The sequence below is a fragment of the Rattus norvegicus genome, chromosome X, assembly GCF_021556685.1.
Source record: "Rattus norvegicus strain SHRSP/BbbUtx chromosome X, alternate assembly SHRSP_T2T, whole genome shotgun sequence".
In the NCBI taxonomy this organism is placed as follows: Eukaryota; Metazoa; Chordata; class Mammalia; order Rodentia; family Muridae; genus Rattus; species Rattus norvegicus.
The window spans coordinates 129,382,155-129,397,630 of record NC_141554.1 but is presented as its reverse complement, the minus strand read 5'-3'; the positions used below and the strand labels follow the sequence as shown (position 1 = coordinate 129,397,630).

The 15,476-nt window shown below is 37.2% G+C and overlaps 1 protein-coding gene across 4 annotated transcripts in view; it reads left to right on the top strand.

Annotated features, from left to right (window-relative positions):
* The window catches only part of Thoc2 (THO complex subunit 2), a 114,573-nt gene that overhangs the window by 16,821 nt on the left and 82,276 nt on the right, over nucleotides 1–15,476 (top strand). For all 4 annotated transcript variants that reach the window (XR_015646270.1, XR_015646271.1, NM_001191756.2 and 1 more), the window contains 3 exon segments: nucleotides 153–211; nucleotides 8,362–8,453; nucleotides 10,351–10,402. Coding sequence is in view for 2 of the 4 variants with exons in the window: in NM_001191756.2 (NP_001178685.1) it covers nucleotides 153–211; nucleotides 8,362–8,453; nucleotides 10,351–10,402 (203 nt within the window). In the remaining 2 variants the exon portion in view is untranslated.

Genomic DNA, 15,476 nt, shown 5'->3' with positions numbered 1-15,476 from the left:
GTTAAAAGGTTTTGTCATGATCATAGGTATTTAAATACATCTGGGACATTTCCATATACTCTTTAGGAGCTAAAACTTGTTCTTTAGGAATCAAATGTTTTAGGATTGGAAATTGATACTTTTTTGTTTTTTGTTTTTTTTTTTAATTCTAGTTTGCATTTATGCCGGATTCTCAGTGAAAACAAAAGCCATGACAGTTCGACCTACAGAGGTATGATTTTTAAAAGTATCATAGCTATCGTTTTTGCTTTGTTTAAAATTGTATATCTTTATTTGGTCTTATGTATGGAAACCAAAAGTATAAGAATGCATGTAATTAAGACCTTATGGTCAGTAATAAAACTGTAGTTAACACTAAGACTATACATCTTGGATACACACATTATTTCATCTGTCTTTTATAATTGTTTGTACATTTGTTTAAATTTCTGTGGTTAGCTGTACCAGTCATAAATGTGAGAGAAAGCTATCCTGAAAGAAAAACAGTTTTGCTCATATTTGTACTAGAAAATTTCCATCAACCCAGTTCAGTGTTTTTGCTCAAGCTGGATGTGTTCAGGTGGTATCTGGGGAGCTTGTTAAAGGCAGTTGTCATGGAAAATATAAGCAAAGGAGTGTTTGCTGTATACACAGATAGGATATATTAAGTAAAAATGTTCCATAATTAAGCAGGATGTAGATTTTACTTTTATGGAATTTCACTGTTTAGCTTTCATTAATTTAAAACTAGGAACATGGATTTGGCAAAAGACAAGCCAAAATAAAAGCAATTGTGTCTGATTTATAGTGTTTTTATTTATAGCTTTTATTGAAGATAGTCCTGTACTTTTTAGTATAAAGTCAGTATTTTTATAACTAATAGTTTATTTTATATAACAATTATTATAGTTATATGGCATTGTGAATAGATGATTAAGAACAATGTTTTTCCTATAGAAAAATTTATTTTGGTTTTATCAAAAATTGAGTATTATTTATTTTGGTTTTATCAAAAATTGAGTATTACCTTAATTTGAGAGAATATATTTATTAGATGGAACATTTGGAGGCTTGAGGGGAAAGTATTTTTAGCCAGGGAACACCAAATTTTGGTTTCTGTTATAGGAAGCGTTGTTTTAAGACTTAACATCTCAGCTGGGTTTGGTAGCACGTTCCTGTAATCGTAGAACTTTGGATGCTGAGATGAATATTGTGATTTCAAAGCCAGCCTGGGCTATGGAGTGAGTTCTAGGCTAATCTGAGCTGTATAGTAGAACCCTGTCTCAAAAACAACCAACGAAATAGCAAACAAAAAAGTCATTTAATGTGTCTAGGGTAAAACCCAAAAGTACTAGATTTTGACCTTGTTTATAAAGTCATATAATAAGGCTGTATAAATGTATAGCTCAGCAGTAGAGCACTGGCCAGGCAAATTAGAAGCCCCCGTTTTTTTTGTTTCCAGTATTCCAAGAAAATGTGTATGATCACTAATAATGACTTTCAAGTATGTGTTTGTGTATGTCTACACATTTGTTTTGCCTAGTAAAGTTGACTGCTGGAAGTGTAGGAAAGCATAAAAGCATTCATATATGTATATGTGTATAAAATTCTTTTCTCATATATTACATTCCAAACACAGTTTCCTCTGCCTCCATTTCTTTCAGTCCCCTCTTTCACCTTCCCTCTCCCCTAGATTTATTCCTCCTCTGTCTCCTTTCCAAAAACCCTTTCCAGGGATATCTACTGAAAGTGAACATGGCCTAACACGCTACACTGTGTAGAGACTTGTAAGTCATAGCCGGAAGTGGCAGTCCAGTAGGAACAAAAGGGTCCTAAGCATAGGCAGAAGAGTCAGAGAGCATTCTTTTCCCACTGTTGGGAGTTCCATAAGAACACTAAGATATGTAACCGTAATGGATTTGCAGAGGACCTAGCTCATCAGACCCATATAGGGTCTGCTTCAGTCTCTGTGAGCCCCTATGAGCCCTGCTTAGTTTATTCTGTGGGTTGTGTTCTTGTTGTACCCTCATTCCCTCTGGCTCCTAAAGTCCTTCCTCTTCCTCTTCTGCAGGATTTCTTGAGCTCTGCCTAATATTTGGCTGTGGGTCTTTGCCTCTGCTCCCATCATTTGCTGGATGGCTAGGCATCCATCTATAAGTATAGCAAAATATCATTAGGGATCATTTTGTTGATTCATTTGCTTGTTTCTTACCAGTTGTGTTTGGTTCTATTGTAGGTCTCTGGGTTGTTGTGCTCTATTTCCTGACCATCCAGGCTGTATCAGGCATGGGTTCCCTCTTGTGTGGGCTTCAAATTGAACCAGTCTTTGGTTGGTCATTTCCACAAGTTGTGCGCCACCATTACCTTGGCACATCTTGTAGGCAAAACTGATTATAGGTTGAAGGTTTTGTGCCTGGGTTGGTGGTACTGGGAATGCAGAGGCAGGAGGATGGATAGTTTGAAGCCACCTTGGGATACATTGTGAGACCCCTCCTCCAAAAGAGAAAGCACTCCCCAAACACTGGATTACTTACTTTTTCTTCTCTGTGCTTATTAGTTTTAGACTTACTTAATTTTGATCTTGTTTGATTGAAAATTTCAGTTTTGAATGATTGCATGAATCCTTAAAAGTATATGATTATAGGGGTTGGGGATTTAGCTCAGTGGTAGAGCGCAAGGCCCTGGGTTCGGTCCCCAGCTCCGAAAAAAAGAAAAAAAAAGTATATGATTATAGTTCATTTACTTGTTTTGGTTTACACATGAATCAAAAATAGTTATGGCTGTGGCCTTACTGTCTGAATAACCATTATTCTCCTTCCATTTCTCCTCTTTTTCCCTTTAACACACAGGCCCATTGCTTAATCTCTGCCAGTAGCCAAGCTTTGGTGTAAGATCCTATTTGGTGGTTCGTGGAGGAAACTGACTTAATCCCATCTTTAGAATCTGCTCTGTTGTGTCTTAGTTTTATTATGGATAGTATTCTCTCTTACATATTCCTTGTTATACATTGGAATTAAGTTCATTTGAGGGACACAATTTACATTGTTCATACTGCTTGTTCACTTTTAAAGTTTTCTCTGCTTTTTAGCAATGAAACAGTATTGTTGGCTAGACAGATGGTTCAGCAGTTAAGAGCTCATACTGCTCCTTTGAAAGGACCTGACATCAAACACTTATATGCAAGTATCCCTTTGTCTAGTTGCTAGCCTTAAAACTGCTTTTCCTAAAATGTTAGCACTAATGTGAAGTATTTATTGAATTATATATGAAGGTTGTATGTTTCCCTGCACATTGTGAATGTAAGTGTAAAGTTTTCCAACTCTGGCTATCTTGGTAGTTTTAAAGCACCATTTTCTTGGTTAGGGTTTCTGTTGCTGTAACAAAACTCCATGACTAAAGGTAATTTGGGGAGGAAAGGGTTTATTTTATTTTATAACTTGTAGCCTATCATTGAGGGACATCAGAGCAGGAACTCAAGACAGGAAGCTGGAAGCAGAAGCTAATGTTTAAGTCCTTCAGGAGTGCTGCTTACAGCCTACCCCTTACTCCTGCATACTTATCCTGCTTTCTTATAGTACCTGGGATCACCAGCCCAAGGGTCACAGTGCCCACAGTGAACTGGGCCCTTCTACAGCAGTCATCAAAAAACAATCATGAAAATGTCCCACAGGCCAGTCTGGTAGGAAACGTTTTCTCAGTTGAGGTTTGGTCTTCCCAAGTGATTCTAGTTTGTGTCAAATTAGCATAAAACTAGCTAGCACAATTGGCCCTTTGTCAACTTGACACACAAGCAAAGCATTGTTAGACCCTAACATTTCTTTTTGTTCATCCTCAAGATCTTGTATTAATGTTAATGTCACAATATAAAATATTCCAACTTTAAAAGTCTCATTCTTTAAAATTTCAAATACTTTAAAAGTTAACTTTTTAAAACATCGCTTCTTGGCTAAGATCAAGTGAAGTCTCTTTAAAACACCTAAAGTTTCTTTCACAGTTGAAGCATCTGTAAAATATCCATAGTCTCCAAAATACAAATTCCTTCTAAAAACTATAGTCGCTTTAACAATTCAGTCTCTGAACTATGTGTTCTTGTTTTAAAAGGTTATTTTTTTACTCCAGGAGAAAATAACCAGGGCGCAGTCAAAGAAAAGCCAAGGCAAAGTTTCACAGTGAACAGAGTTCGGTGCTTGATGTCTGGGACCTACTCATTGTCATCTGGGCACCAAGGGCCGTGGCAGTGGCACTCTGGCTTTGCCATCCACAGCTCACCCAGCTAGTTTCCTAGGCTCGGGCTGGCTCCACTCCATAGCTTCGCTGTCCTTGGCATTCATCTGCTTTCTCCAAAATACTGAGGTTTCCTGATATAACTAGGTTGCATCTTCACCACTGTCCTCTCTTGAGTTCTCTTCAGGGACTCTGATCCTGTCACAAGGCACGAAGTCTTCTTGTCTCTGTGACTGCTTCATTACTGGGCCTTCTACTTTGGTTGAGGCTGTATATTCACACATGGCCTGTCTTGGTCTCCCATGATGTCATGCCTCAGCTGCTCTCCATGTCCTCTTCAGTCCTGAGACTTTTACTGCAGCGGAGGTCAGACTTTTACCAATGGCCTCTCCTGGCTTCTCAGAGTGTTACTCTTCATAATTCTCTAATGCAGTGGTTCTCAATCTGTGGGTTACCACCTCTTTGTGCATCAAACAACCCTTTCACAGGGGTCGCATATCAGGTATCCTCCTGCATATCAGATATTTATATTATGATTCATAACAGCAAAGCTACAGTTATAAGGTAGCAATAAAAATTATATTCTGGTTGGAGGTCACCACAACATAAAGAACTGTTTTAAGGTGTCTTAACGTAAGGAAGGTTGAGAACCACTACTCTAATGCCTATAAAATGAGTAGGGAACTCTTCAGAATTACTTAATTCTTCTGCCAGCATGAGGTATAATCTTGGCTCCCTTAGGACCATAGCTTTGTTTTCTGACTCCAAGGAAATATTTCCCAGAAGATTTTGCCTCACTGATTTTGTCTTATCTTCTTCCTCCTCCGCTTCTTCCTCCTCCTTTTCCTTCTCTTCTTCTTTTGAGGCTGTGACTTTTTATTTTTTGTTAATTTTTTAATGATTTATTTTTTATTTTATGTGCATTGCTGTTTTGCCTTTTTTGTGTGTATGTGTAAAGGTGTCAGATCCTCTGGAACTGGACTTACAGACAATTGTGAATTGTCATGTGGGTGCTGGGAATTGAACCTGGGTCCTCTAGAAGAACAGCTAGTGCTCTTAAATGCTAAACCACCTCTCTAGCTACTATGACAATTTTTATTGAGGGCAGTCAGGCTTTTTATACCTTTATGAGAAATAGAATATAATGGCAGTTGCCAGGATCAATACCGTTGTAGTTGCCAGGATATAATGATGTTTGTAAGCTATTCAGGGTTCACAAGATTCATGTCTAAGACCAACTGTCCTGTCAAGCTTAACATACTTTCTTGACTTCTGAGGAACATACAGAGAAGCACAAAGTGGCCTGAACCTTTCACTGCCTGAGGAACTGCATTAGTGTCTCAAGAACTGCAGGGCATATTGTGCTCCATGAGCCATGGACTCTAACCTGAAAATCTGAGTCATACGTCTCAAGGCAGCCAGGCCAGACCAAGCCTATGGTTCCCCTGCAAGTTAGCCTAATTAGAGTGGATAATAGTGGATCTTTGCCTTATTAAAGGAGTTGCAGGAAAGAAAAATGTCCATGACTCCCACATCCTACTTGAAACCACTCAAGCTAGAGAGTATTGTATTCAGGAAGGAAGGAAGGAAGGAAGGAAGGAAGGAAGGAAGGAAGGAAGGAAGGAAGGAAGGAAGGGAGTCTCACGTCTCACATATTCTTGGCTTCAAGAATAATTGGTAATATGAAAATAATAGGTATCATAGGAGAATTCTTGTGGGCACTATCTTTCTGTTGAAAGAGGAAACATGTAAGAATATAGGGTTAATCTCAACACTTTCTCAGCCCACAACAATCAATAAATCCACATTTTTTTTATTTTAATTCTATTCATGTCTTCTGGTCCTTTTTGTTTGCCTTATGTTTTAAAAAAATATTGATTCTTTGTGAGTTATGCATTATGTACCCCCAACCCCATTTATCTCCTAATCCCTCTATATCTGCCCTCTACCCTTGCAACCTCCCCCACAAAAGAAAAACTAAAAATGAAATGAACAACCCCCCCCCCCAACATCTTGGTGTGGAAGCTTTGGTGTGTCACAGTGTGTCACACAGTATGTATACCCTTTTATCCAAACAGCTTTACTTGCAAATGTTCATTGCAATGATTCATTCGTGTGGTCTGAGGTCTCTGACTTCTGCTATACCATCAAGACTGGATTCTCACCAGGATTGTTGCCCTGAGTCATGCAGATTCTGCAACTTAGCTTCTGTAGGACTGGTCCCTTCACACACTCCAGCAGCTCCTAGATGGGATAGATGTTGGGGTGGGCTTACTCAAAGCTCTGATCTGGGCCTGGCTGGTAGCTGAGTTGGTCAGCTCACTAGCTTTCATGTCCAAGCCAGCAGGCCAGCTCTCCCTTGCTTGCCGAGGTGAAGGATGGAGCCAGCTCTCCTGAGTGCCACAGCTGGTGAGGAGCAGGACTAGCTTTCCTGTGCTGGTCTTTTCACAATCACCACATATTTTTATGCTCCAGCTAACAAGCATCAGTTCCTAGGTTCTGGTCTCTTGTTAATCACAGGTATCTCCACTCTGCTGCCCTACAGATTCTTAACACAAAATATCACACAAATGGCCCCGGTAGAGTCTTTGTTTCCCTTTGAAACATCAAAAACCAAGTCACTATCATCTGCATTGCTTTCATCTAAGCTCCCTGATCTCTGAGCTCACAGCGCCCTTTTCAGCTCCTAAAAGGGGATTCTAACTAGGCTTTATTTTAGATTCCTTGTGGGTGAAATAGGGTGGGGAAGGATCTCATGTGTTCTTCCTGCCCCTGCTTTCTGAATGAATGACGGGACTGAGGACTGGCAGTTTCCTACCATACCTGGTGTTTGTATGTTTTGGAATAAGTTTCCTTTGAGTACTTTTCTATTTCATCATCCTGGGCATTGACCTCAGGATCTCAGAAATGCAAGGGAATCACTCTGCTAGGTGAGCTACATTGCTCTAGCTCCTAGGCTTTATTTTATATTTGTGTTTTAGTGTTTGGAGAGTGTGTCAGGTAGACTATGCTGATCTGGAACTTGATATATGTGCTGAGATTGACTGCAAATCTGTCTGTCTACCTCCATCTCCCAAGTGCCTGGATTACAGGTTACTATGCCTGGTTTTATGTCATAGGAAATAGAAAACAGAGCTTCTTGCATGGTAGGCAAGAACTTTATCAACTGATTATGTCAGTAACCCTCTATTAGTGTTTTTTAGCACTCCTTGTTTTTCCACTTTTAATGATTGGAAGGAGAAAAAATATACAGGAAAAAATGATTCGAAGGTGTTAAGGCAACTTCTAACTCCCTACTCAATAAAAGACTTACTGTTGAGGAAATGAAGTGGTGATAATAGCGTGGTTACTTGTAGTTGACAATTCTCATAAAATAGCAGTTTTTGTTTATATACATATATTTTTACTTTTACATAGGGCTTTATTTTTTGAATTCTGATAGAAATTTAAGAGGAAAATAAATTTAGATTTTGGAAAAAATTTCCTATTATGCTTAACTCTTCTCCTTAGGTTTCATTGTAGCACCAAGATTGAAGTGAGTGTACTCTGAACACATTTAGACAAATCTGTGAAAGTGGCTGGCAGGGGGGAAATGGTAAATTTTGTTTATATCTTGTTGGGGTATAGTGTACTCATTTAAAATATTTCTGAAATATTCTGAGAAAGTGCTTTAAAATGTGTTAGTGGGTCAGCTGTGTTAGTACATGTCTGTAAATTCAGTACCTGGGACGTTGAGGCAGAATTGTCTTTCACAACTTAATGAGACATTGTGTAATATTAAAGTGGCTGTGATTTTTGATAGAGCACTTGCTTAAACTCCAGGACTACTGGAAAAGAAAAGGAAGTATTGAAGAAGAATCAAAATATTAAATGATGTCCATAGTATATTAAATGTGTGAATCTGAGATTTGTAGCCATGGAGAAAAGAGAAGGAAATACTTAAACTCTAGTTTCAGTAGAGAACAAATGGTTAACTTTTCCTAAATCTATTAATGCTTTTGTAGAAGTAAAAGGATAAGTTCTTACAGTATACTCTTATAAATATGTTTTATTACTCATGTTTTATAATGATTATGAGAAATAAGAAAGAATAGATTTTCCAGTTTGCCTTTCTTGTTAAAGATACTATCTTTACACCCTGTCTTTTATGTTCAACAGATTTTCAGCAAGCTCTCTATGAGTTGTCATACCATGTCATTAAGGGAAATTTAAAGCACGAACAGGCATCCAGTGTTCTTAATGACATTAGTGTAAGTATATACATCGAAAACAGCGATTGTTGCGTATCTTTTCACTTTTGCTATAAAGCTCTTCGAAGTGTATAGCATGTATTTTGTCAGTATAATAGTTTTAAAGGTAATATTGGTAAACCATTTTTGCCCAACAGAAATTGATATTTTAGTCTTTTTTTTTTCTGGTTGTAGGGAAGACAGAGTTCTTCTATAAACTGGGTTGAGTAAAACAAAAGTACTGTGATGAAGTTAAAGCCTTCTTAACTCATATTTTGACTCTAGAAATATAGTATTTTCTTCAAATAATGTTACTTTTTGATAATTACTGTTACATTTTTCTTTTAAGAATTAAATTATCTTAAATTGTGGTTGCATTCATTTGTATCTACTTCCTACTTTTAGAAAATAACATCTAGTTTAAAAAAAACCCTTTAAGTGGCTAATTTGATTTTACTTACATTTACTGGAGGATTTAGGCCAGTAAATACTTCTAAAAGCAGATTGAGGGTAGATTACTAATGACTTCATTCTGTTTGTTTGATAATTTGATAATTGTTAAAGTGTTTATTGTAAACTCATAATTTCAAGGGGTGTGCTATTATGTTGTTAGGCTGATCTTTAGATTTGTGAAAATTATATGTCCAACTTTTCTAATACTGAGATGGTATTCAGGAATTTATGTGAATTTTCTATATGTTTCATGTTTCTGTAGTTCTTTTTTTGGGAGTTTGAATCTGCTTCATACGATTTTTGTGCTTTTCTTAGGTAGTTTTAATGGAAGTTTAAAGTTTAGCTGTTGTGATGCTTCCCAGCCCTCCCTAAGTACATTTGAGCAGTACGAGTTTTAATATGTCTTTTTCTTCCTTTCTAACCCTGTTTCCAGTTAAGATAGTTCTTATTGAAGTGGTTTATTTCTTTGGAAAAACTCTTGTGTCTTTCTACTTCTGTTTGTTAATTAATCTGAGAATTTGCATTCATAGCCCTTGAACAACTGATAGACCACTAAGATAATTTCCTTCTGTAAATTGAGAGTTGATATGATTTTAGTCTGTATGTACAGTTGACTGTAATTATTTTTCCATTCATAAAAATAGTCTAAATAAATGTTAGGTATACTGTGTTTTTGAAGTTATTGTGTCCTTTATTTTGAATACTTCATTAATGTCCATGCTTTTACACTGCATTGCCTTTGTCATGGCTTTTCCATACTAATATATATTTGTGCAGTATCTTAACCACACAAATGGATTTATATGATTCTTGGCAGCTGCCAGTGTTTTCTTTATAGTTTCTTTCTTACAGTCTCTAAAAATAGATGAATTTTAGGGTTGCTATAGTGCTAGTAAACTACTAATTACAGTAACTGAACTGTGATTCTTAGTAATGGGAAATGTCTCTAAAATTGATCATGAAGTAGCAAGTCAAGAGGCAAATGTGGGATAATGCTGGTGCTTTCATCTAGAAACAAGATTTTGGGTCAGTTTTTCTCCCCCAAAAGGTATAAACAAAGAGTGAATAAAGAAAATAAAAGAAAACTTGATAATCATTTCTTTGTCACAAAATCTTGAATTAGGGAATAATTGCTTTTAATTGATACCATTTTTAAATGTTTGATCTACTTACACTGTGTTTTTTTTTTCCTTTTTTGGAGAAAGGATCTTACTGTGTATATGTAGCCCTGGCTAGCCAGGGGTTTGGAGACCATACTGACTTTGCAATCACAGAAGCCTCCCTGCCTCTGCCTTTCTATACTAGGATTAAAGGCCTGTACCACACACCTTTATGAAACTTACTTGGAGAATCTAATGTAGACATGTTGGAGTTGACTTCTAGTTGATTGATGAGAATTGTTTTGAAATAATAACACTTTTTCTGTGCTATTCTGGAACTGATTGTAAATCTTTTTTTATTGTAGGAATTCCGTGAGGATATGCCTTCTATCCTTGCTGACGTGTTCTGCATATTAGGTAGGTAGGAAATGTTTATTTTGCATTACAACTTTGTGGTAAGTTCATGTTGAATGACTTCTTTCAAGGTTTCACAAACATGTAAATGTTTCTGTAAATCTTCAATCATTTTAAACTTTATACAGAATATAGTTTTGTAAATCAAGTATCATCACAATTTATAAATTAACTTTAGTATAATTTTTTGAGTGTTTGATATTGTATATTTACCTAAGTTTGAGGTAAATGAGCTAATTTCAAGTAAAAAAGTCAAGTTTTCTGACATTAATCTGTGTTTCTGCAATTTTAGTAACTATACCATGTCATTCAATGAGATTTCTCTGAACCTCAAACATTCTTAACTGTTGTTCCCTTTTGATTCTTAATTTTAAAATGAGTAAGATTAGTCAATCTCATTAAAAGTAGTTTTGTTTTGAGAGTTACAAATTGGTTTGTATTTATCCAGAATAAAAATTCTTGTAAGAATTTTTTTCTCCAAAAATGAATAATCCTTTGATTTCTAATTAAAGGTAGTGTTTCTGAGGAAAACATGGATTTACAAATAATATGTTTTGCAAATTTATTTTTTGGATTTTAGCTATTGATTAAATAACTGAGCATGGCTTCCCTATCAGTTTTGTGCTTTCTATAACTTTGAGTCCCAACAGATAACATTGCTAGACATATATTACCTTTAAAAAAGACTTACTCTCTGAGGGTTTGTTGAGTTGGAGTTACTTTAGTTTATTACTCTTAATGCCTAGGATTAGGTGAGTTACTTAAAATGGCTCACTGACTATGTAGAGTTTGGTCTTGGCTAATATGAATTCCCATTTGAGAATGTTTCAGGTTTCAGAACAGTGGCCATTTTGGGAACAGGTTAAAATATATGTGAGTGATAAATGTGAAAGGCAGGCCACTAATGAGTTGGCCATGTGTCCTAGTTTTTCCCCTCCTGACAAAATCATTAATGTGTTTTTTACTTTGAACTGTTTCGGTTTGAATGATAAAGTATATCTTCATGGTATTTAATTGACTGGTTTATACAAAATGAAAAAAGGAACTTTGTATTTGAAAATGATACTAACAAATATATTTAATGTAAAATAAATTCCAGTATAAAAATATTTTTTCTATAAGTTTTATATACAGGAAACCAATTTATAGGAGCTATTTTTGAAATATGTTGTTCCTTAATAGTGTTGGGAATATATTTTCTCTTTCTGTAGTAATCATTTGTTATTAGCCTTTTCACTCTATTTGATTCTTCTAATCTATTAGGTTTTTTTAAATTGATTTATTTTGTTAAAATACAACTTTCCTTGATTTTCTTTAGACAAATGAATTATTTCTACAGGTCATTGCATTTTATTGTAACATGGATTCATGATGATGATATTTGGTTACTTTGGGGGAAATTCATTCCATACTTCCCAACCCATTTTTACAGGCATGATTAGAATCCCATGCTTGGATAAGACTATCCTTGATGTGCCCCCTCTGGCACAGTCATCCTTGACAGGAAAAAATGATACAAGGTTGACTCCAGAACCAGTAGAGAAATTAGGATTAAGAGTGTGATCAGGGCTCTAAAGTTGGCCCAGAGCATAAAAGAGTACAGGCTGCTCTTCTAGAGGTCCTGAGTTCAATTTCCAGCAACCACATGGTGGCTCACAACCATCTGTAATGGGATCTGATGCCCTCTTCTGATATGCAGGCATACATGCAGACAGAACACTGTATACATAATAAATGAATAAATCCTAAAAAACAAAAAAGAATGTGATCTAGCTGGCTGGAAAGATGGCTCACTCGTGAATAGCACTTGTTGCTCTTGTGGAGAACAGAGATTCAGTTCTTAGCACCCACATGGCAGCTCTTCATTCGTAATCCAATTGTAGAGGGTCTTAACCTTTATAGGTACCATGCTTGACTGTGGTTCGTATACATATACTCAGTTAAAACTCACGCATGGTGACCCCAATGGAGGAGTTAGAGAAAGGACTAAAGGAGCTGAAGGGGTTTTCAACCCCATAGGAAGAACAATATCAACCAACCACACACCCCAGAGCTCCCAGGGACTAAACCACCATCGAAAGAGTACACATGGATGGACCCATGGCTCCAGCCACATATGTAGCAGAGGATGGCATTGTTGTGCACCAATAGAAGGGGAAGCCCTTGGTCCTACCAAGGTTGGACCCCCCAGTGTAGGGGAATGTTGGGGCAGGAATGTCAGGGTGGGGAGGCAGGAATGGGTGGGTGGTTGGAGGGGAACACCCTCATAGAAGAAGGGGGTGGGAGGACAGGATAGGGTGTTGATGGATGGGAAACCAGGAAAGGGGATAATACTTGAAATGTAAATAAAAAAATCCAATAAAAAAACTTAATGCACATTAAATTAATCTTTAAAAAGAATGAGAGTTATGTGTAATAATGATGATGATAGTAATAATAGCATAGGTGCTATTTTTGGAACACCTTTCTATCTTAGGCATCATGTTAAAGCTTTTCATCTTAATCTTTATAACAACTGTATGGTAGGTATGCAGATTGGCAAAATGAGGTTTACTGAGATTTTTTTTCCCCAAGGCAATGCAGGTAGCACGGTAGCCTTTGAACTTCAGTCCCTTTGTCTCCAGAGCCCATGATCTTTTTACTATATAATGTTGTGTTTTTAATGTGTTAAGAGTATTAAGACAATATATTCCTGTACTTTTCAGGTTAAGACACCTTTTAAAAAGACTAATCACATGAGGGTAGCCTGATAGGCTGATTCTGAGTAACATGGTACACTGATGAGACCTTGGAGGTGGGCCAGTTGGTTGGTGATATAGAACACATGAGTAGAAGGAAGCTGAGGGCTGTTTAGAAAATCATAGGAGAAATGAAAAAAGAACGTGCTAATTAAGGATACACGAGTAAGGTATGATGGAATGTTTATTTGAATGGTATTTTGAGTTAGAAAAATTATAATGAAAAGAGAGAAAGTATAATTGGGAGAACTACTAAAGTGAGCTTTCATACAGGCTAACAGACAGATTTACTAAGGTCCTGTTCAGTATTTCTACTATAATCACAAGCTGAGAGAAGAGTGCCTTAATCAGACAACTGGACTTAAGCACCATGTGCCTGAACTTAAGTACCTTAGTGATGTCATCTTAACAACGTTAGGACTCAGTGATAACTGGGAACCCCTGGAAAAATTAATGAGATCAATTAAGTCTTGGAAGAAACACCATTAAAAAGTGGAGACTAACTGGACTCAGGGGTATATGCTTCTAGTCCCAGCATTCTGGGGGTAGAGGTAGGTGGATTTCTATAAGCTTGAGGTCATCAGCCTGGTCTACAGAGCAAGGTTCAGACTTGCCAGGGATGCATTAGGAAACCCCATGTCAAGAAAAACAAGTTGAGATTGTATTGTAAGTTACATTGCATAAATCATGTTTTATTTGTGTGTGTGTGCGCGTGTGCGCATGCACACACACACTGTAGTGTATAGTACCCACAACCTCACAGATTCTAAGCAAGTGCTTATACCACTAAGGCACACCCATAGCCCCCAGAATTTTCTTAATGTCCTCATGTTAACTTTGTGCTACAGTGGCTAGGATATGGGCAAATGGCAGTTGTCAAGAAGTAATAATGAAGGGCCAGGAAAACATTTGATGCTTAAGAGTTGTGTTCGATGATAAATCTCCTTCTGTTTTGATTCTTCATGTTGACAGTAGAACATGAACTAAAGTAAAACTGTAGTAAGGTTATGTTATTTTTGGAAGATCTATTTAGTGGTACTAGTTATTACCTCAGTAAGACTGATGATGTTTATTGTACAGTCTAAATTACCAGTTGACTTTTTATTGGATATTCTATTCATTTACATTTCAAATGTTACCCCCTCTCCCAGTTTCCCCTCTGGAACAGCCCCATCTCATCCCCCCTCCCCCTGCTTCTATGAGAGTGCTCCCTCACCCACCTACCCACCCACTCCTGCCTCCCTGCCCTGGGATTGCCCTACATTGGGGCATTGAGCCTCCACAGGCCCAAGGGCCTCAGTTGACTTTAAAATAAGTAATTCTAAGCACTTGGGAGGTAGAAGCAAAGAGAAAGGATCAGAAACTTAAGGTCATTTGGCCTAATTAGTGAGTTTGGGGTCAGCCTTGACTGCAAGACACTCTCATAGGAAAAAAAAATATCAGTTAAAGCAGCGATTTGAAATCAACCTTTGTAATTCTGCTAATCTTATTTGAAAATTTTGATGTTTGGCATTTTGTATTAATTGTTTTATTTCTTCCACACCTCAGATCTAAGCTTAAATTTTCTGAACAATTTTCTAAAACAGAGAGAAGTCTATGGTTTTACATATTTCAGTATTAAATGCCAATATTGAGTGTTTTTATCTAGTGACTAGAATTCGTCAAAATAGGATATTAAAGATACCTTTTTTTAAAAGATTTATTTATTTAATGTATATGAGTACACTGTAGCTGTTTCAGACACACCAGAAGAGGGCATCAGATCCCATTACAGATGGTTGTGAGCCACCATGTGGTTGCTGGGAATTGAACTCAGGACCTCTGGAAGAGCAGGTACTGCTCTTAACCTCTGAGCCACCTCTCCAGCCCTAAAGATACCTTTTAATACCAACTTTTCATAGACTTGGTGACATTAGACTTCTCAACTTCATTGGTAAGTGACTCTTAAGGCTAGCAAACATCTTTGTGCCAGCCCTGGAGAAACTGAGAAAAGAGAATTGCTATGATTTGAAGGTCAGCTTGAAGTTCACAGCAAATTGAAGACAAGCCTGTGCTACATAGTGAGACCTTTTTATTAAAAAAAGAAAAGAAAACAACGACAAAATGCCAAGACTGAGAAGCTGCCTTAGTGAATAAAGCCTTTGCTAAAGCATGAGGATCAGAGTTTGGATCCCCAGCTCCCTTGAGAAAGCAGGGTAAGGGCTGTGTGGTGGTGCACGTACAACCCTAGTCCTAGCACCAGGGAGATAGAGGCAAGTGGATCTTTGCATTTGAGGCCATCTGTATTAAGTAATGAGACTGTCTTAAAAAGGTGGGGAAGGGGCCAGTATGGTGGCTTG